General features: G+C 45.3%; 1 protein-coding gene across 3 annotated transcripts; it reads right to left on the reverse strand.

Moving 5' to 3' along the window:
* Positions 1-79: 79 nt before the first annotated feature.
* LOC133344790 (transmembrane protein 245-like) lies at positions 80-20,421 on the reverse strand. 3 transcript variants are annotated; one of them, XM_061554962.1, is made up of 17 exons: positions 19,670-20,421; positions 17,859-17,976; positions 16,837-16,941; positions 14,160-14,270; positions 13,505-13,915; positions 12,784-12,953; positions 11,768-11,791; positions 10,687-10,874; positions 10,365-10,455; positions 9,440-9,538; positions 8,567-8,704; positions 7,992-8,114; positions 7,352-7,497; positions 6,461-6,561; positions 5,292-5,466; positions 4,419-4,622; positions 80-2,969 (listed from the first exon to the last, which is right to left on the reverse strand). In XM_061554962.1, exons 1-17 carry the CDS (start codon positions 20,357-20,359, stop codon positions 2,939-2,941), a joined length of 2,925 nt encoding a protein of 974 aa, XP_061410946.1. In that variant the 5' UTR covers positions 20,360-20,421; the 3' UTR covers positions 80-2,938. The 3 variants fall into 3 exon arrangements, with proteins under 3 accessions (XP_061410946.1, XP_061410945.1, XP_061410947.1); XM_061554961.1 differs by having other exon boundaries at positions 14,154-14,270; XM_061554963.1 differs by lacking the exon at positions 11,768-11,791 and having other exon boundaries at positions 14,154-14,270.
* Between the last annotated feature and the right edge of the window lie 1,646 nt (positions 20,422-22,067).

Genomic DNA, 22,067 nt, shown 5'->3' on the forward strand with positions numbered 1-22,067 from the left:
TCAGAAGTTATTGTACGTGTTGATATTCAGTGTAAAGAAAACCTGGCTTTAATAAAAAAAACGCGTTGAGAATTCCTGATTTAGAGTGCTCGCGAAAGCTTTATTTTATGGCAAAATACAGTGCAAGGCAAGAGGCAGAGACTTGCAGAATACGTTTAAGACTCATGACGAAAGTCCCACCTTGTAAAAAAATGGATTATCCCACAGCATATTGAGAATACAGGGTTCACACTATCGTGTGTGGGGAGTATATTCTTAGGTTTTTTTTTTCGGTAAAGTCACGTAGGTAAAAAATTTAAATTAATAAAAGTAAAATAAAATAAAATAAAAAATCACGACGTTTCGGAGGCAACACAAGCTTCCGTCTTCAGGTGGAACTGTCACAGCCACGACAGCCGTATCAAGTAAATTAGAGATTGATACAGCTGTGTGTTGCCTCCGAAACGTGATTTTTTTTTATTTTACTTTTATTAATTTAAATTTAAAATTTTTACCTACGTGACTTTACCGAAAAAACCTAAGAATATGCATCCTTGCAGTCACGAAAGCTTAAAATCTAGAATGTGGGGAGTATATTGTGGAGTAATCCATGTTATACAGTGTATATGGGTTCATTAGTATTGTGCTGCCCAAAGATTCACCTCGGAAGGGTATTTGCTGCATCGAAACTACCACTACTTCCATGGCTGCGAGGCCAAATCGACGGCAGTTGATATAACATGGCTTTCACAGTGCAACTCCAATGACATTTTCAACCGGACATCCGTGAAAAAGAGTGACATAGCTAATCAGACGCCTCCAGTCGAAATGAAGTCTGATATTTTCCCAAACTGCAGAAGATGTAATGGACTCCTTTGAAGATGTTTAATTTTGCCATGATTAGGATTGCCACATGTCCTGCTCTGTTTGAAGCATCTGTCCTGGGAAATCCGGCAGTCTTCCCGTGAAAATGAAAGGCCCGGTTTTTGTAAGTTGCGAAATAATACCACTGCTCAAGACAATGAATTTGCATGTTTTCCCTCCCTTGGAGATATATTCTTCCCACACATCCCACATTTTTTCTGCATCTCAAGAGGTGTCAATCCCAGTCACGATGCAGGCACACAAACTAGCCTGTTGCCGTGAAAGGTATCGGGATATCATTTTTTTTATACAAAGGCAAACAGCAAAGGCGACCACCAAGCTCATCGTTTACTCAGAACATTCATATTAATCATGTTTATCATAATGCGCCAGGTCAACATTAAAACATTGCCTAACATTGTTGAATTATATATTTTAATGCGATCAACTCCATGCTTCAATTTCTGTAAAAGCATCTGCATGAACACTGTTAAAAGATAAAAACGTCTGAAACTATGTAACCGAAGTAAAATATTTTCTCCTCCAAAGGCAACTGAAGGAATAATTCACAATAATTTTGTTATACAGCATAGCTAACAGCTCAGTGCAAAAAAAACATACCACATGGTACGTTTCTGTCATGAGACAGACATGAAATTACTTGACAGTCCTGCTGACAACATTCGTTCATGATTGTATATATATATAAAATATTAATAAACAGATCCGCTAGTTCTGTTCAACTATTTTTCTGCCTCAATTGTATCTTAATTGAATAATTCACTGCCGATTTGACCAAACTTTGGCAGTGTGACCAGCATGGTTCCAGAACAACAAAACATTAGCAGGCTTACAACTGACAAGATGCGATATTGTGTTTGCAGAAAATACACACTTGTTCATGTGTGTGATACTTAATTGCTTTGAACAGCTTGCATACTAATACACCGTACAAACCCGGATATGCCAAGGATTTGTCTTGCATTTCCGTTGTACAAGCACGAGAGTAAAATATGCCTTATTTTATTTTCTTTGAACACATTTTCCAGGGAATTTCCTCGACACAAGTTTAATTGGAAAGTGACTGAATTATGTAAATTATTGCACTTCTTTGCATGATAGTTAGAATTGCAACCCACACGAACGATGTGCATTTACCCCATCCTTTTAGAGCGCCAAATTACTTGTTTCAATGGCCGTATTAATCGATTTGTATTCATTGTAGACATGATTGTATATGATATATGCTATAACAGTAGAAATACAGTGGAGGCCAGCCATAAAGTGGCCAGAAATAACAAATCTTAACTCAATTGCACACACACCATGCACATTAAAGAGTACATCCATTAGTGCACACACAGATTGCCTTGCCTGGACTGGTGTCCTGACCTTAAGATTAAAATATAAAAGCCGTATGTGAATAAATAATTAAATTAATGTGCACGATAACTCATGCCTTGAACAAAAGCAGTATTTGACAAATACACACAACACGCACATATATAAAATTAGTGTAAATATATAGATAACTGAACACCAAAGGTAAATTAAATATATGTATACATTTTTGAATAAAAGAATCCATATAAACAATTTATAATGCATGGCCTAGTTCTGCAAATTCTATTAATGTCTTGAACTTGCCAAACAATAGATTCTAAGATGCGAATCACTCCAGTCCATTTTACATTTTTCTCCAAATATATACCCCAAGGGGGATTTCAGGGTTTTAACTCCTAACTACCCCTGCAAGAAGATGGAAGCTAGATAATACCTCAAGCATGTTTATGTACAGATCACATCATGGCAGCACCAGCGAGAGAACTAACCAACTACTTTTGGGCGAATATGGGGTGCTCGGATACAAGGGGTCCTATGACCAAACCACTTTTATACTCTGATGTGTCCAGAGCATTTTCATTTAGTGACCTTGAAACATGCATAAAGTGCAAAGAGCCTTTTATATATGTAGGCATATACGGTATCCATTTGCATACAACCGTGAACATGGAAGCCAACCTGTTATTGTTTCGACAGCTTTGGTCTCTTTGTGACTTGCAGAACAGTATTTGAAGATGACACCATAAGGCTCTCACTGCTGCTGGGTGCCTTCATTGGGTACCCTGGCAGAAACACATCGACAAGGTCACACAAGATTATGTCACGTAACACAAGAAAACAAACGTTTGCCAATACACTGCCGGATGAAGGCCTCCCCACAGAGTTGGTCATGGGTGTTGTTTAACCATACTTCACCATGCTGGTCAGTGGAATTTAGTGATGAGGGTGCTTAGGACCAGTTCAGATATCATTCGCCACCTCACAAGCAATGGCTGGGAATCAGTCAGGTCGTAGGGTTCATCGTGCAATGTGCTTACCACCCCAATCTCTCCTCATATTTGGCATGTTACGACGATGATTTAAGAGACACTGGCCAGCAACAACTGGCTGACATTGATATCAAGAGTGAAACCCAAAAATATGACTGACCAATTAAAGGCTGAGAAGCCACAGATGGTTGTTGTTGCCAAATTCGTAGTGGCCTAGATTGAACCCTCGTCCCAACGCACCGCTTTGCACAGAAACATTATCAACGAAACTTATAGGATTCTGTTTTTTTACCAATTGATGATGCTACGTAAAATATCAGTGCTGTTTATAAAGCCGAAGTTATTGGCAAAATAATAGGTTTTGACCCTTTTTTCTGGCAACAAAACTGAAACCTTTTTACAAGGAATTATGTTCACATTAACCACAATACCTGCAGTCAGAATGCAAACAAAATACACTGATAATGTATGCATTGTCCTTGAAATTGATTGATCCACACCAGAGACAGCTTTCTTTAGAGCCGAGTCTCATGGTGTTCGACCAGATGACGCCAAAAGGCGCCTTTTTTTCTGTTGCCAGAAAAAAGGGTAAAAATCCTATTATATTTTGCTACTGGCAAAGGAGGCCTCATGATGTTATTGGCAAAACTTTACTGCATTCAACTTTATTGCAGTCTTCATAAGTTGAACACCCTATGTTCAACAAAGGAACTTGGTTGTTTCCGTTTTGCACTCTGCACATCAGATCAGACACTTGTAATGTACTTTCTCTTTGATAGCTGATGTACGTGCACGTGCAACCACAGATGGCTATGGCGACATTCTTGGCTGCAGGGATTCATCTTCTTGGTTCTTTCGGTAAAGTCACGTAGAAGGGAAATAATAAAATAATAAAAATGAAACATAATAAAACAATTCTCACGACGTTTCGGCCACAACGCAAGCAGCCGTCCTCAGGTGAAAACCAGGTCTGTCGAGGCGACAGCGTCAGGTCTGTCGAGGCGACAGCGTCAGGTCTGTCGAGGCGACAGCGTCAGGTCTGTCGAGGCGACAGCGTCAGACGCTGTCGCCTCGACAGACCTGGTTTTCACCTGAGGACGGCTGCTTGCGTTGCGGCCGAAACGTCGTGAGAATTGTTTTATTATGTTTCATTTTTATTATTTTATTACTTCCCTTCTACGTGACTTTACCGAAAGAACCAAGAAGATTCTTGGCTGCATTAGCTTATTCGCTCCTACTTACTCTTTGGGTAAGAAGTCGGCTGTATGCTCGAAGGGAGTGGCGAGCGGGTTGGTGGGAGTGCTGGGGCTGGAGAGCATGGAGCTGTAGATGTTGAAGGCGACAAGTAGTGTGCAGAGCAGAATGGGCCCGATGATGGCGCCCTCAAGGCCGCCGTAGTACACGCCACCAGCGACCGCCAGCCCCGTCAGGTATGGGTGGCCTCCACTAGGAGCACACGGGTATACTCTGGATTATCCATGGGCAGATCATCCAAGTTGTGGATTAACCGTGTTCGTTCACGCCTTTTTACACAAGTACCGGTTTAATGATCTGCTCCTTACGGGTCGACGGTCAGTGATTAAGTACCCACGTGACTGCAAACACGTTGCAACGTAGACCAATTACTTTCTGAAACAATGAAAACAAGACGACATTCTACATTTAAACACATAGTATTTAACGACTAATATGATTCGTAGTAGTTTTTGGGTCGCATCGCATCAGCAAAATATGTGTGGTAAACCCTCCTTCACTGACATGACTAATTCATAAAGTTGGTTATGTACGGTGCGAAGTAAGTTCAACATACATACAAACATGCCAATTTATTATTGCTTCAGCACAGCGTTGTGTTGGAGAAAAATCTCAACATTTAATAATTTGGTACGAAATTTCGTTGGTGGTTACAACCAACATCACCATGCAGTTTCCAGAACTGTCAAAATGTCCTTCAGTCCTGTACCTTAAACAGGGGGTGTGATGTCATCAATTTGGTACCTACAAGGAAGCAGAAGTTCACTTCCTGCCCAATTGTAAAATGTATCATCTACAATCACCTTAATCAACCTGGCACATGCCCACGCCCCTGCTCCAACTCTGCCAATGGCACCTTACCCCGACATCTCGGAGTAGATGGCGGTGTCCACACAAGAGGAGGGCAGCAGGTGGATAATGAAGAGCAGCAAGGCCAGGCCACGGTCACCCTGCACCAGCCACAACTCCAGCACGGCGGGCAACGCTGCCCAGTATGTGCCCAGGAAGGGCACCGCACCCAAGGTAGCAGCCAGCGCTACAGAGTGCACGGCCACAGCACGCACACAACAAAGCCAATGATCCCCCGCATAGCCTGAACAGACTGTTGGAGTTACTGCTGTTAGAGAGTGTGGATGGCCAGCATCATGCCCAGCCGCCTTTGTCTCCCCAGTGGCGATGTTTACACACCGCACCAGGTACTCATTTGAGGCTGAATCGACCTCGGAGAGGCCCTGGACCGGTTCAGATAATCGTCACTGGTGTGAATCGAACCTGCGCTACCGGGTTCGCAGTGCAGCGCGCTGACCGCTTCACTACCGCTCCCCTCAACGCACACAACCACTGGCAGCACACACTCAAGTATAATTCCACAGACACAGTGCTCGACCCCGATGTCGCCGCACTCCTGCAGGATAATAACTGAGCATCGTAGGAGAAGCTGTCATCAAAACACAGCCAGTTTCTTGTCTTTGTAAATTATTCAGACATCACAGGTAATTTAATACGAATTTCGTTTGCTCCTAATGCAGTTGGGATTTAAGTGTAGTGTAATTATAAAAAAATTATTTGCAGGAAGTTGCATCGTTCAAACATGGCGTACTTAGCACTCTATACACCCAATCTAGTCTGTTGATCATATTTATTTGCCTGTTTTAGTTATTTTAAGGGTTCATTTACACTTAGTCTTGTCGTGCAATTACTTGTTATTCTTGTATTTCTAATTCAAGTCTCCCTTGAAAGAAGAGACATCCAAGCTCAAGCTCTCATCCGGTTGAAAAATAAATCAGATTCTAGATTAGAAGTTTCTGTGACTGCAAGGATCCATACTCTTTGGTTTTTTCGGTAAACTCACGTAGGTAAAAATGTATTTGTTTTCTTTTTTACCTACGTGACTTTACCGAAAAAATAAATCAGACCTGATTACAAGTGGGTAGTGCTTGCCATTTGGCCAGAGATACTGGACAGGTAAGGGATGGAGTTCTAATCAAGTGATTTGTTAGTACAAATATACCAGTTCTTCCATGTCTTACCTGCTGGGATGTATACAACATTAATTCCAAACAAGGTGTGTGTCAGCCAGGTGTAGAGTCCGTAAAAAGATGCCATCTTCACAGACGCTCCAAACACCCCGCTGGCGAAAAGCAACAGCATCGTAAAAATTAGCATCCTGCATGCACAGCCACATATGTATGTTGTGAATAAGTTATCAAGAAATGCAATTATTCATATAACCGATTGTTCATTTCACTGCAGTTATTCATATATAAATTAAATCCACAATGATAGCTACTTGGAACATTTCTCCTGATGTGATATTTAAGGCCCATTTTAGATGACCACTGGGGTACTGCGCTGGGCCAGCTCAGGAATAGTCCAGGGTCATATCTATCCCTTTGCTTGCTGGCCAAAGAGGGTCCGCAGACTCCGCCACCCCCATTTCTTCCCCCCTGCCCTCACCCTCATGAGAATAGTCTCATTTAAGCTGATGATTTTTTATTAATTGAGAATTGTTTAGCTTTTTTTTTAAACGACACGAACAGATAACCAGCATAAATTCTGGGTGTCGCAGCGTACGGGTTTTGTTTGTTGTGGGGTTGGGCCAGCTCTTTAGAGAGCAGTTCGTGGTGGGAAGGGAGCTCTGTTGTCCAATTCTGGGATTAAATGGGAACCGTCTTGCCCGAGTCGGTTGATACGTAAACACGGACTCTTCAGATTGGCTTCGTGCTGTAATGAAGCCAGCATGTTTCCAGTGGTCATGAAAACAAGGCCTAAGATGTAGGCAAGTTACATATGATGGAGTGCTTGATCTCACTCAATGGGAGTTCAGGCAGCAGTGAGAGTTCAATTGAGAACGCTGGTATGATGATCGAGCATAGCTAAACAAAGTGCACTTCCCTATCCTCTCCTAATGTTTTCAGTACCCGATGGCATCTTCCACGATGTGGCCCGTGAACTGGCTGGAGGAGCCACTCTGTGAGAGGGGGGTGAGGGAGAGGATCCACTTGACAGGCTTGTAGTACTGGTCGCTGGAGCTCAGCAGGTAGAAGAGGGTGGTGAGGAATATCACCTGCCAGGTGGCACAAACAATTTGCAAGGACGATCACAGAGCGTAACGGTCACAGTACGCACATAACCACCGGTGGCACACACTCAAATATCGTTCCACGGACACAGTCCGCGACCCTGACGTCGCCGCACTCCTGCAAGGCAACAACTGAGCATCGTAGGATGAGCTGTGATCAAACACGGTACTTTCCTGCCTTTGCAAATGATTCATAGACGTCACAGGTAATTAAATATGAATCTGGCCTGCTCTTAACCAAGTCGGGTTTAAGTATAGGACCTTGGATAGGTAGCACAAACAGTTCGCAAGGACGATCAACACAAAGTTCATCTTTACAAAGGACGCAACACCCACATTTGACATTTCATTGTGCTGGGAAGCTTGACCTTATTTAATTCAAATTCAGGATCAACGGCATGGCCTGCTTAAAATGTTTCTGTGTGCGACTGTTGCAATGACACCAGGTGAGTGAGCTCAATGCTTATTGGCAAAGCTACCAGAGACAGCACGAAGTTGAGGATGGCGGTGCCTCCGTAAAAGAGTAGCGTGAGTAGTGTGGAGGCAGAGTTGACCAGCAAGTTCACGTTGTGGCTCATGACGACCCACAACGACTCCAGGATCTGACAGAAAACACAACGAAGGTAGTCAGCAGAGGGCGATTAGAATGCCAAAATGCACTTAGCCACGAGGCCAATGACAGGAATATATTCACAGCTGCATGAAAATAGTAAAATCAAATGAATAAAAACACCCCCAATATTTATCTTATGCAGTGAAAGTAAAAAAAGAGACTGGTTTTCAACTGACAAAGCTATGATGATGATCAAAAAGTCCTTATGCAAAAAAAACATTTGCTATTTAGTAATACGATATTAGACAACTCTTACATGGCACCCTCAACTGGTCTCTTCCGTAACAATCCATTTCTGACGTAAGAAAAACCTATAGTTTTACTGAACCGGTGTAGGGTACGGGAATAACAAACATTGCCACCAGACACCACCGGTGGGACTGATGGACGGGCATGGATGTGGGCAATGTGCGTCGACTCATCGAGTAGCGGCCAGCTTACCGACAGGAAGGTCTCGATGTTCTCGTGTACAAAGGAGGCCGCCACCTGCCAGTCCTGCATGTCGCCGATGACCCAGCCTGACCGCACAGAGACCTGCTTCGGGGCACGCCCTCTCTGGATCGCGTTCAAAGTTGCATTCTGCAGCACAGATGCATTACGGAATGAGCAGCATGAGCCAAAGTGTCTGGCTGCGCCTTGAACCCCATCATAAGATCCTGTGTGATTAATCCTCAAAAGGGAGCAATGACTGCACACACTTATGACTCGTGCTCCATGTATTGCAATCTGTAAATAACAAAATATTAAACCCAGGTCCAATTTAGATTGTTGTATAGCCGTTTACCTTAATAAGCACATGCATTCTTAAATAGTGCGTCCTTGACATACCGGGCTAAATTTAGGTCGATTACAACTTGAATCATTATTTATATTGTTTTTGACTTCATAACAAAAAACCCCCCATTAAAATCAAGGTACAGAATGTAAAAAAAAATCGCAACTGACACCACCGGAAATGTGCAAGCCAATTCTGAAATGTACCATCCAATGTGACGGTAGCTGCTGCGGAGTCACAGTACTAACCGACGCGCCTGGCTCGTGACGTTACTGTGGAGCGTGGAGACGCAGAAAAACTGTCACATTTTAAGGCATTGGGAGTGCAAATCATTTTTTTTCGAACTTTATAAAGATTCCATGAGTCCTCCAAAAACCACCCGTTGCATGCAAGAGACACTGGATCTGTCCACGTTATTACCAGCATACACGAAACAATATGCCAGGGTAAACAAAATGCACGGTCCTTAAAGCCGGGTATTGTCGGTCAAGCTGAACTCAGGTGGCATCAATGTTGGTGTGGCTGGAAAGGGCCCTCACATTGACAAACCAGGAGTGGTAGAGGCGGTCCCAGAGCTCGAGCACCTGGTTCTCAATATGTGTCGTGTTGCTCACTTTACCACCCAGCATCTTTTGCAACTGCACACGCGTCACCATGACAGGAGGAGAAATCACAGCCAATAGCGTCACTGTACGTATGTGTTTGACTTCTGTCGCACCGTACAGAGCCAACCGTGTTAATCGGAGGTGTGGGGGAAGGACAACAAACTGAACACAAAAATCAGTTCTAAAGAAATTCGTTTTCAAGTTATATTTAAAAGTGCATAGCTCCAGTGGCTTCCTAGAATCGGAAGGAAGAGCATTCCAGATGGCCATGGAAGCACATCCGAAAGTGCGCGATGCAGTGACCGTCTTTGTTCAATGGATCGCCAAAAGTCGCTGCGAGGATTAATGGAGGATGCGTTATGGTTTATGCTCCTTGACGAGATCAGCAAGGTATTGGTTCATTTTTGGAAAGCACTTTGTGTGTAATGAGTGCGACCTTATGATGTAAAGCTGTGGACACCACTTCTGGCAGAAAGGCCTCTACTAGAGGGAGCTCTAGGGTTGTATTTGTATTACTCTTCCCTGGTGGCCAGTAGCCTTCGAATTGGTAGGAGTTCCAACACTTACACTTTACCCCACTACACGCGGCCTGCCAATTGAATAACTGTGGTGGACCCATCTATAACGGTGGGTGGACAGAACCGGGGGGGATTTAAGAAACTTGCCCATTGTTTCAACTGCTGCACTAGCATAGGTGAACTAACGACCTTTGGATTGCAAGTCCAATTTGCCCACCAGTACACCATGGCAGCATACCATGTGCTGGTTAATGGGAACGTTTATATATTAAAAAACCCATCCAAATACAGTGCTGAAGTAAAAGGTGCCTACCACCGTCGGACACAATCAAGGCCAATACCTTGCTGGTAATCCACTCGCGGCCATACTGGTAGACATTATTGGCAGCTGAATCAACGGCCTTCTGCATTCCTACTGCCTCCGGGAGCCAACTATAGGACACGTACAAAAAACAAGTACAAGTGAGCCCATATATGCATGACAACTGACAAAAGCATCCGCCTGGCGTGCAGGCATGGTATTAGCAGCTGGCACGCTTACGCGTCAAATTCCTGTCGTCACACGTCTATTTCAAGCGAGCTCTGAATTTTCGGTGCGTGCGGGGCATCCGGGGCGCGTGGGCACGCGTGCGCCTAAGAGAGATTGCCGTCGCGCAAGCTCACTTGGCCCACTCGGGGTTGCTGACGAGCGTCTCGTTGACGAAGCTGTGCGTCACGGTGATGACGTGCACACTCTCCTGGTGCACCTTGACCGTGAGAAAGACTCCCAGCAGCAGCGCGCCCAGCACCAGCACCAGCACAATAAGCACGCTGATCAGGGTGTCCACTGAGCTTTCCAGCCACTCTTGCAGCTGTGGATCGTCACCAGCCAGACGCACAGACGCACCCCATTCACGACCACAATTCCACCATCGGAGCAACATAATTACATGTAGTTTACGAATAATCCACAGCATTCCAATTTGGAATGACATGAGGTACGTGCATTGTAAATGCAATAAACCGGTTATTTAGCTATGTGATGTGTGTTCGGGTCGTACCGGGTGTTGTTCGGCATGACGTTTGATGTTTCTCTCCACATAATGGGAGCTTCTTCAGCTCAATTCAGTTCCTGGAGAAGCTCCCAAGACGTGGAGTGAAATGTCAGACATCATGCTCGACACGTGGTATGATCCAAAACACATCCGAGACCCATACAGCACAGCACAAAAAAAACTTAAGGAGGTTATCTTCTGCCACTGTTTATTTTATTATTTTCTGCAATTAAAATTAGAATTTCACAAGTTTTGCTTGCTCAGATTTTCAGTAAACTCTACTGATTAAGTACATGTTTATATACTTGCTTCATAATCCATCATTAATAAGTACATGTGCGAGCAAAAACTACCTATGTATATTTTCATACAATTTTGTAAACTCCAGAACTTCTGTAGTTATGATCGAAAATTAACAAATGAGTTGTGGACATACAAAAGCTGGCCCAAAACTTAACCGATTGCCACAATTTAAGAAAAAGTGCTATCATAACTGCTGATATCGCCTTGCAAAGTTAGAGGGCACATTTTCTAAATTAAGTTCTCCGCAATCGATTCTGCCCAATGTCACCCAGTCCACTTTCAAATAAACACGATGGAATAGCACTCTCTGCGCAAGCGATCATGAAAGGTGACCACAGAAAGACAAGGTGAAGGGCATTATGGGAAAAAATGGCTGTGGTGTCAAGCGGCGAGACACATTACATTACCTTGTCATTCCCGTAGTGCCAGAGCTATGCCCGAACGCAGTCAGTGATAGGAAGGAGGGAGGAAAACACATGGAAAGTTACGAGAGGCATGCACTAGGTAACTTCTTATGGAATTGCTATCGTTCATCATTCAAGGATATCCACTGTATTTCAACATAAACAAAATGCACACTTCTAAACATGCACCCTAGAGATCAGTGCTTCTCAACTTGAGCCTTCGCGATCTCCCATGTGACAGCTTTTCATCATTACCGAATCATTGGGAGCATGTCGTGTGCAGTGGCTTAATTTAAAATAAATGTTGATGGAGAAGACTATTGAACAGCAAGAAGAACCAAGGAAAGTTGACAAGAGACCGGTGAAAAAACTAGACTATACACCTTCATAGAAGGACAGGAACTAAACTTTTTTGTGATCAGGAAAACCTGTAGAAACTCATCTTCTTGGTTCTTTCGGTAAAGTCACGTAGAATTTAAATAATAAAAATAAAACATAATTAAATAATTCTCACGACGTTTCGGCCACAACGCAAGTAGCCGTCCTCAAGTGGAGAATAGGTCTGTCGAAAACTTGCATTGTGGCCGAAACGTCGTGAGAATTATTTTATTATGTTGTATTTTTATTATTTTATTATTTAAATTCTACGTGACTTTACCGAAACAACCAAGAAGATGAATCCCTGCAGTCACGAAAGCTTTAAATCGAAACCTGTAGAAACTGTTGATGTTTAATAAAGTGGAAGGAAACAGGAACCGAGATTAACAAAGATTAACATGGACACAGGATATTGAATTTAACCAGGAGGTCGGTATACCAATGTTATAGCAAAGCCAAAAATAATCAGTGGAGTAGCTTCATCATTGAGATCGCAAATACTCAGTAACAAGCATAACGACAATAAAAAGCCAATAGGGAAAAACAGGTGATCAGTGAAGTTGTGAAACACCGCTCTCGTGCATCTATCTCGAGCACCGTGTGTGGAAGGGCTGTGCTTGCGCAGCGCTGGAGGTTGTTACCTTGCGGTCAATGTCAAGTATTACGCGACACAGGGCCCGCACGGGTCTGGGGAGCAGGGCGTCCTGCCTCTCCCGCAGGTGGCACGACAGGAACTGCCACCACCGCGACACATGCGACACCACGAAGTCCCAAACTCCAAACGACACCACCACCTTCTTGAGCACCCACACTGTGAAACACACAACACAAAGAGCACCCCAAAGAGCTCACGAATATCCAGGTTAATCTGCATCATGCGTGTGTTGGGTCTTCTATAACTATAATTATGTTGACTGATGGGTGAGGGCCTCCCCACGCTATGCGGGTCATGGCTGTTATTCGACCATACTTGTCCAAGCTGGTTAGTCCTGGTTGAAGGTGGGCTGCAGAGATGTGAGCCGAAGATGTACAGTACAACTGCACTGCCCTCTGCTGTCCACGACATAATGTACGATAGCATATGCAGGAAATCCTATGCATACACTTTTTAACACTATTATGGTATCCAGTCTAGCTTTTTCACCATGGCTGACATTAGTAGCGAGTGATATTCAAATCGGTCCAGGCACCCACTTCACCAACCTGCACTGACCAGTGTGGCGAAGTACGGTCAATCTCCATGACCGACAGAGCATGGGGAGGCATTCATCCGGCAGCGGACTGACAAAGGGCTGTGAATAAATTAAATATAGTAAATCTACAGATTTCTGGTTATGATTGAGAATACAAAAGAGTACCCACGTAAGACAGGGATGGGAAGAAGTTGCAGCAACCAGAGGTTGAGCCAGGCCTGCACACCCACTATGGCCCACAGGAGGGCCACAAAATACACATCGCTCTTGCCACCCTTCTTCTTGGTAGCCCAATTCATCGGATACTTTTTCTTTCCCGATGCAAGTGGAACTTGGTCAGGTGGGGGAGAGGCTTGGTTTGTGGTGGGCGGAGTCTGGGAGGAGGATTCTGGGATGTTGGAAGATTGAGGCTGCTCGTTGGTTGGTATGGGTGGGACTTGGTCAGCGACAGATGAGGTCTCAGTTGATGGAGGTGGGTCTTGAGGTGCGGAAGGCAGGGTTTGACTCAAAGATGCAGGAGGTTGGTCTGCAGCGGTTGAAGGTTGGTGTACTCCATCCACAGAATCAGTTGTACCAGAAACTGTGCAAAACAAGAGTTTAAACGCGAAATCACAACTTGATAACATATTATACTGAAAATGAATCCCTTTCCACTAAATTTAGGCTCAATTAGGCATGCTTGAATCATGGTCTTCTTCAAATGAAATGTTAAGTTAAATATCATTCAGGTATAAACAACAACTAATTTTGGGCAATGATGTATATTAAGATTAGAAGATTGTATGCACTATATGAGCACAGTGGCAGGATATACACACCATTACCCTGAGGAGTGGGCTCCGTTGTTGCCGCAGGTTCCTTATGGTGGCCTCCCAAGCCAACCAACGCCATTGCAGAGGTGGCCATCCTCTTCACTCGGTCAAGCAGTGATACTCCTGTGCACAGTTTGAAACCAAAAATATATATTAGCCTTGAGTTTTCACAAGCATTAAATGCTTATTTTCGGGGAGCACTGCGAAACATAATAATGATTCGGTCACAGTTATGGGGGTTACAACTCAGTCTATATTTTTTATCCGAAGATTTTCTTTTTTAGAAACGGTTGTGAATTAATTTTACTGAAAAAATACTTGAGATTAAGGAAAACCAACCTCTTGAGACAAACGAGGTGCTTTGAATTGAAACCACTTGCTCATTATAATGAGCTAGATCAAACCAAACATAAGCACTCTATGCACTCATTTTATTAAACACTCCTGTCAACCAAAACAATCTGAAAAAACAACGATTTATGTTGTTATGAATCAGTTTACTCTATTACATCATACAGAGAGTTCTGATGTGAACACAATGTTAATCAATGTATGGAGGTTAAAGCTGTTGAACATTATTCGAGGTTCGGGTCCATTTTAGCTGCATTTGTACAATTGAAAATGCATAATTATGGATATTTTTAAAATTATCATTCCTTATATAAGCCAATGCCAAGGAGATTGTCGTGGTGGCAAGAGTGATGCGTAATCATGAATAGTTTAGCTTTATTTGGCTCCTTGCCCAGATGTATTGAAAGCACTGCAAAATCTACAGGCAAAACCCTGCATTAATTAATAAGGATATATATAAACAAAACCAGAGGGAAGTGATGCAATACCTAGACTGTACTATTATCTTTGCCAAGCTTCAGCATCAGGGTCACAAGACCCTGCTGCAATATTTCACCACAAAAAGGCAACGGGTTCTTAGATGAAGCTTAAGTCCTCATCGAGCTGTGTGTTTGCCACTCCATTATTTTTCATCTCCTTGTTTCGTTTGGCATTTGAACAGCAACTGCCAAAACATTAGAACTGTATGTCGAGTTTTGTAATCCACTCGATGGCAACAGGCGTTGCTTGCCGTCCAAGCGTTCGTACCGCTTGTGTAAGCACACAGTGGGGCAGTGCTCGGTTGTGTGATGAACAGATTGCACTTCACCACTTTCACGATAGGGCTACCCTCTCATTTTAAACCACTTGTGAAGGTAATAGCCACACCTGCCGCGCGTCGTTCGAACACAATGAAGCGCAGGTCTTATGTGCAGGCGGAGACAGGGAATTCCTGTGTTGGGTCTTTGATTACTTTCTTTTTTTGGACATCGCAGGCGATCCAGCATTCGCCGCATTGCAATCAATACACTGCTGCATTGTACTAAAACCAATGGCCTAATGAAATCGCGAGGTCAAACAAAAAAACTACTGCAGCTATTCCCGGAGAAAATAAATTATATACCGTACAATAATGAAGGACTCCATGTTTTACCTTGAGTTGACATTAACAACATTGCAGTACCTAAATAAGGCGTATGTTATGGCGTAAGGGTTATGTCAAAGTCTGACCAACAACGGTTGTTGGTGATATGACTCACACATGATAATAATTAGCAAATGTTTGTCAACCCACTATTGGATAAACGCCTTCCCAGGCCATGTCGGTCACTGGGATTGTTTAACCATACGTCACCACGACTCACACAAGAATAAAAAATAATCATGCGGTTTTGCAAAAATATCCATGTATAAATCCCTTACTACTTTCAAATCCCTCACCGACTCTTGATAGAGATAACTACATTCCAGTTGTCAGCACTGGCCTATTCAATGCCCAACACTGAACCAGAAAACAAACGTGCATGCGTAAAATGAGCAGCGCTTGCACATTTGGGAACAATAATCTTGTTTGGCAAGTCACAGTAACATTGAAAAAAGACCGGATCAAATTTTGGAGAGAAGAATTTTTTTTCTAAATGCCAATGTTTATGAGGACAACATTACTTGTACTCGGATAAATCACATGCCACACATTCCAAATTGCTGCAATGCAGAGGAGTAAACATAAAATAATCTGCAGTAAATGCCACATACGTACTGAATTATACAGCAGGTCTACTGGAAGAGAGGTTAAATTATGCTGAGAAGGTATTTCGTGCTAATTTGAGTCTCATCATTAACGTCAGGTCCCAATGACAGCCTGCCGAAGGCTTTGGGCAATGTTAAAAGAACATAGCCTTTATCAACTTGAGTACTCATGTATAACCCACGCAGCTTATATACCACATACACTACATATTGTGCACTGTCTTATGCAATCGTGGTGAAATAGTAAGTTCCTTTTTTAGGACACCAAGGGCTCTGTGGTCAGTTTGATGATTAAATATTCTCAAGAAGTGTCCCCACAGTCTATATCCGAAATAGATTTAAACTAAGAAACACTTCACTAAAAACTATGTATGCACGCATTTGGCTGTCCTTCACAGCATCTTGTTTATACTTACCCCGATGCTGTAGATAATTAATTTGACAGCTGACAGTCTCTCTAGGTGTGGGTCTTGCAGAACAGGAAGAGGTAGCCACAGCCATAAATCCTATCTGATCAACTTTACAGCCTATAGACCTTTACCAGAAGCCTGTGGTTCATGTATCCTGACAATAGTGGGCTGAATTTTCTTTCTGTCAAATCGGTCGTCACCTGTGCCATCGTGATGACCCTTTTGCACGTCCTGTACCCAGCCGGCCACCACCAGGCCGATGAGCAGCAGCAGAACCAGGGAGCGCCAAGAACCAGTCAGGGACACTGCAAACACCCAAGATTAAAATGATCATCACGGGAATGAGCCCCTACAAGATCGGCAATGCACACAAAAGTGGAAGGAAAGAGGAGGGAAATGTGAAGAACCGTTGCAGAAATTAGTTTGGCCCCATCGGGAATAATCAACTGACAGAAGGGACAGGTGAGGATGTCGATAGTATCATAGAAAGAGACACAGACGTCATGTCCAGATAATTATCACACTGAATCAAAAATATTTTGGTAGTAAGCATATTTGTGCTTGAAATTATTTTAGATGAATATCTGAGAAAATAGTAATTTACAGTCAATCCACTGCTGGATAAATACATCCTCATGCTGTGTCATCAACATCGGCACTGAGCTTGGCACCACTGAGCATTCACACCTCCGATTAGCATGGTTGGCTTCAAATGGTGCAAAATAAGTTCAGCATACATACATACTCATTTAGAATCTAGGAAGCCTGTGAGTAAACCAAGTTTTCAAGTGCAGTGAATTTATTATCTAAGCCCTGCCACGAGTGATTTCAGAAGTAGTTGTGATATCCGTTTCCATGGACCATTCTCTAAAATGGGGCGATACGTTGCTTAGCAAGTTAGGAATTGTATCATGACCTTACTCCAATGGCACAATTGGGGTAAAATGTGTGAAACGCAGGTTTGAATGGCAAGAGTGCCCCTGGACTGAGTGGAATGGTTGTGTGTAGTGCTAGCGCCATAAATGAGCATCCAACATGATAGCCTATTCCCTTAATTTTACATGACCTTCCCTTCAACGATCGTCAGCTTATTCAAACTCATCTATTACACAACAACAAAAGTGTTGTGTAGTGTAATTTTGGGCCACAACGTCATGGACAATAAGCGAAAAAGCTCCGTGTTAAACAATAGCAAGAGGGGAAATCATATTCCTTGCGGTACCAAGATGCAGCAGGAGTACAATCCACACCAGGCCAGATAGCGTTCCCAGGGCCTGCTGCGTCTGAGGACTCCACCAGAGCAGCACCACCAGCACGTACCCACACACCACCGTCCACACCTGCACAGCCCACACCCGCATGGTTAGTTCACTTATTCATGGATTTAGCTTGCGTCCATTTAATCCTTGGGGAAATATTGATAGTGGTGACAGAAACAGGAGTTATGATATGGCTGGGAAAAATATTAAGGGAGAGGACTCTGGGGAAAAGTGGTGAAGTTGAAAGGTAAGATGACAATGATGATAAGGAATCCGTGTAGGTAACTGGTAAATGTGATGACAAAAATGTTGTGGAATTTGGAGTTAATTGTGGTTATGAGGGCCTGCTAAACATGATTGATCATCTTTGAAAAGCCATGATTATGCTGCTGACATTGCATTCATTTCAATAAGTAAAAATTATACCGTAATGCAGTAATAATAAACAATTAATAATAAGCCAATATACTCTAATACTGTAATAGTGCACTGGCATAATAACAAATGGAAATGAATGCTCGTGACAAACACTGTAACTTACTCAATACTTTCTTGAATGTTGTTGCTATTATTCGCAATACGTCGTGTAGACATTAATAATGGTAAACATGTGGCCTCATGTACATGTCTTTAACCGTGTGCAGCACGGTCATTTGTAACAGGCTCTCAGTTTTTCAAGGTAACCCAAAATTACCTGTCGCACTATATTGTCCGTCTCTATATATTTCCAGGTCTGCCCCTATACGCTACTCTGTTTCTATTTATCTTTGTGTCTCGATGTGTCTGTCCAGTAATTTCCGTGTCTGTCCTTGACCTGCCTCTGTTTAGGTCTCAATATCTCTCAGCTCCTTTCTATGCCCGTCTATGGTTATGTCTCCCTATTATTTACAGTTTCAGCTACGTCTCACCGAGAAATTATGAAGATGACTATGGGGAGTAACGTTGAAAGTTAAGATAACAATTTTGATGTAAACAATAATCCGTGTAGGTAACTGGTAAATGTGATTACTGGACATCTGTGAAAAAGAGCTTCATAGCTCATCGGATTTTTTCCAGGATGAATAAAGATTCTGATTCCACCTTACTCCCCTAAATCCCCAAATAACCGTGTGCCTCTATCACTCACCGTGCCGTTCTGCCTTCCACCAATCAGTATAATCGTCTCAAAATCTCAAGTGTATATCAGTATGTCTCGGCGTATCTCAGTGCATCTCACGATTGTCTCAGTTTATATCATGTAGATCTCACTACCTCTCAGTTTATCTCACCACACTTCAGTACATCTCACTAAATCTCAGTATATTTCATGTATATATCACTACCTCAGTATATCTCACTACACCTCAGTACATCTCACTAAATCTCAGTATATTCCATGTATATCTCACTACCTGTCAGTTTATCTCACTACACCTCAGTACATCTCACTAAATCTCAGTATATTTCATGTATATCTCACTACCTCTCACTAAATCTCAGTATATCTCATGTACATCTCACTACCCCTCACTAAATCTCACCACATCTCACTACACCCCAGTAAATCTCACTACATCTCACTACACCTCAGTATATCCCACTACCTCTCACTAAATCTCAGTATATCTCATGTACATCTCACTGCACCCCAGTAAATCTCACTACATCTCAATATATCTCAATATATCTCTCTACACCTCACTACATCTCACTGCACCTCACCACATCTCACTGCACCCCAGTAAATCTCACTACACCCCACTACACCTCCGCGTAATCTCGGCGTGTCACGCACCCAGGGCGAAGCGAATCTCGCCACGGCCGCGTCCCCGAGGCCGCACGCCGCCTCGACGGCCCCGAGCAGCCAGGCGCGCGGCCCGGCGGCCCCGCAGCCCGCGGCGACCCCCACGAGCAGCGCCACGGGGACCCCCACGAGCAGCGCCGCCGTGCCGCGTCCTGCTCGAGAAAACGACGACGACGAGGAGGACGACTCCGGCATCAGCGTGAGCGCGACTCTACGTAGGCGCTGGGCGACGTGACCCGCGGCGCGAGCGACCAGGGCCGGGGGCAGCGCGAGGGCTGCGAGGACGAGGGGACGACGCGGCCCGTAGCAGCAGCAGCCGCCGTCGACCCCCCCCGCCGCCGCCGCCGGAGCTTCGCGGAGCCCCGCCAGCCAGCAGCGCACCCCGCCGGCCAGAGCGCGCTTGCACGGGTGCAGGAAGGCGCCGCAGAGCGCGGCCCACAGCAGCGGGCGGAGGAACGCCTCGAGCACCAGGCACACCGAGGCGGCCGCGGCGCCCGCGAGCCCCACGAACACGAAGGCGCCCGCGTTGCGGAACGCCTGGCGAACGCCGCGGTCCAGGCGCTGGGGCTGCTGCTGCTGCTGAGGAGACGGCGTGGACGCGTCGCCTGGGGGTGGGTGGCCGAGGCGTGGGTCATGCTGCTGCTGCTGCTGCTGGTGGTGCTGGTGGTGTTTGCCGTCCATGGTGGAGGAAGAGAACGAAGTGAAACGCCGCGTCGCCCGGAGCGTCCGCCGAACACGACGACGATGGCAGCCGCAGCAGCATCAATAACAACGTGAAGGGGGCGGGGCCAGTGCGGCGATGGGCGGGGCCAGTGCGACGATGGGCGGGGCCAGTGCGGCGATGGGCGGGGCCAGTGCGGCGATGGGCGGGGCCAGTGCACCGATGGGCGGGGCCAGTGCAACGATGGGCGGGGCCAGTGCGGCGATGGGCGGGGCCAGTGCGGCGATGGGCGGGGCCAGTGCACCGATGGGCGGGGCCAGTGCGGCGATGGGCGGGGCCAGTGCGGCGATGGGCGGGGCCAGTGCAACGATGGGCGGGGCCAGTGCGGCGATGGGCGGGGCCAGTGCGACGATGGGCGGGGCCAGTGCGACGATGGGCGGGGCCAGTGCGACGATGGGCGGGGCCAGTGCGGCGATGGGCGGGGCGAGTTGGAGATGGCAACGCCCTCCTCGCCTGGTGGGCACGAGGTTCGATCCTGACCCCCGTTCCTGTCAAACAACTATTAAGTGCCCGACCTTAGTACAGACTATAAATCTCAACGTTCATCCTGCAAAGTCCCATCACTAGGGAGAAATACAAAAATATAGACAATCACCACTAGTGCACTCACCACGAGTACACTCATCACTAGTACACTCACTACTACACTCACTACATTCACCACTAGTACACTCACCACTAGTAGACTCACCACTACTACACTCACCACTACTACACTCACCACTAGTGTAGTAAGTATATGGAGGCTTGACGACAGGATCGGAGGCACACTTATTTATTACACCAACACAGTTATTACAGGTCACTTGGCTACAGGGATTTCTCGACAGCTAACCCCTCTAACCTATACCAATTCCTCCACTACGGGACTAGGGGAGGCTATCTGTCCCAGCTTGGTTAAGCTGGGATCCCGGCTCCCTGAGTCACCAGACCAGCTTCGTCTGGGCTCTCGGGGCCACGCCACCGGCTTGCCCTGGTCGGCCCTTATAAGGACAGCGAGCCAGGGGAGCTCTGGGGCCTACACTAGCAGGTCTTCCGTCTTCTCTGGTTAAAGCTGAGTCCCGACCTCGAGCCCTCGAGCTCATCACCTTTTATAGGACTCCCCCCGAGGGGGGGCCCGTGGGGGATGCACATTCGGACGTCGGTGCGAGCGCCACCCTTGTGTACGGCCGTAACCCCGCCCCTTGTGTTTGTTGGCCATCCGTGGCCATGCATAATCACACCTCAACATTCGTAGCCATGCGCAATTACACCTCTACATCACCCCCCCTTGTACAGCTCGCAGCCGTCCCTGGCTGCAAAAAAAACGTGAATAAAGGTGCATTCCTCACGAAAACCCCGTGTGTGTGCCTCGCGTAATTTTTAACAAGAACAAGAGAATCTTAACAAGAACAACAACAGGAAGAGAGAGAGAGAGAGAGAGAAAAAAAATAACCCGACACGCTCCCCCCGAATAAACACCCCAAAACCAACATATATACACACTCCGGACGCCACCCCTCCCATTGTCCGCAAGGCCCCCCAACGGCCGACCTCACAACAGTCTGCGCGTTTTGGCGCGCGTTCTCGCGGTGGGCCCGTCACAAGGGCCCGTCCCGGCACGCTCAGTGACGGTTGTTGACGGTCCGGGTACAAGAGAGTCAGGCGTCGCTGCCGAGTGACCCCCGA

The sequence above is a fragment of the Lethenteron reissneri genome, chromosome 20 (assembly GCF_015708825.2).
Source record: "Lethenteron reissneri isolate LAM-NWPU_2019-01 chromosome 20, ASM1570882v1, whole genome shotgun sequence".
Classification (NCBI taxonomy): domain Eukaryota; kingdom Metazoa; phylum Chordata; class Hyperoartia; order Petromyzontiformes; family Petromyzontidae; genus Lethenteron; species Lethenteron reissneri.

Coding starts and splice junctions, on each gene's coding strand:
- LOC133344790 (XM_061554961.1), bottom strand. CDS start 20,359: ATGGACGGCAAACACCACCAGCACCACCAGCAGCAGCAGCAGCAGCAT. Junction 11,792..12,783: donor TACTTGACATTGACCGCAAG/GTAACAACCTCC, acceptor GTTCGGGCATAG/CTCTGGCACTACGGGAATGA. Junction 2,970..4,418: donor GCCGACTTCTTACCCAAAGA/GTAAGTAGGAGC, acceptor TGTTTCTGCCAG/GGTACCCAATGAAGGCACCC.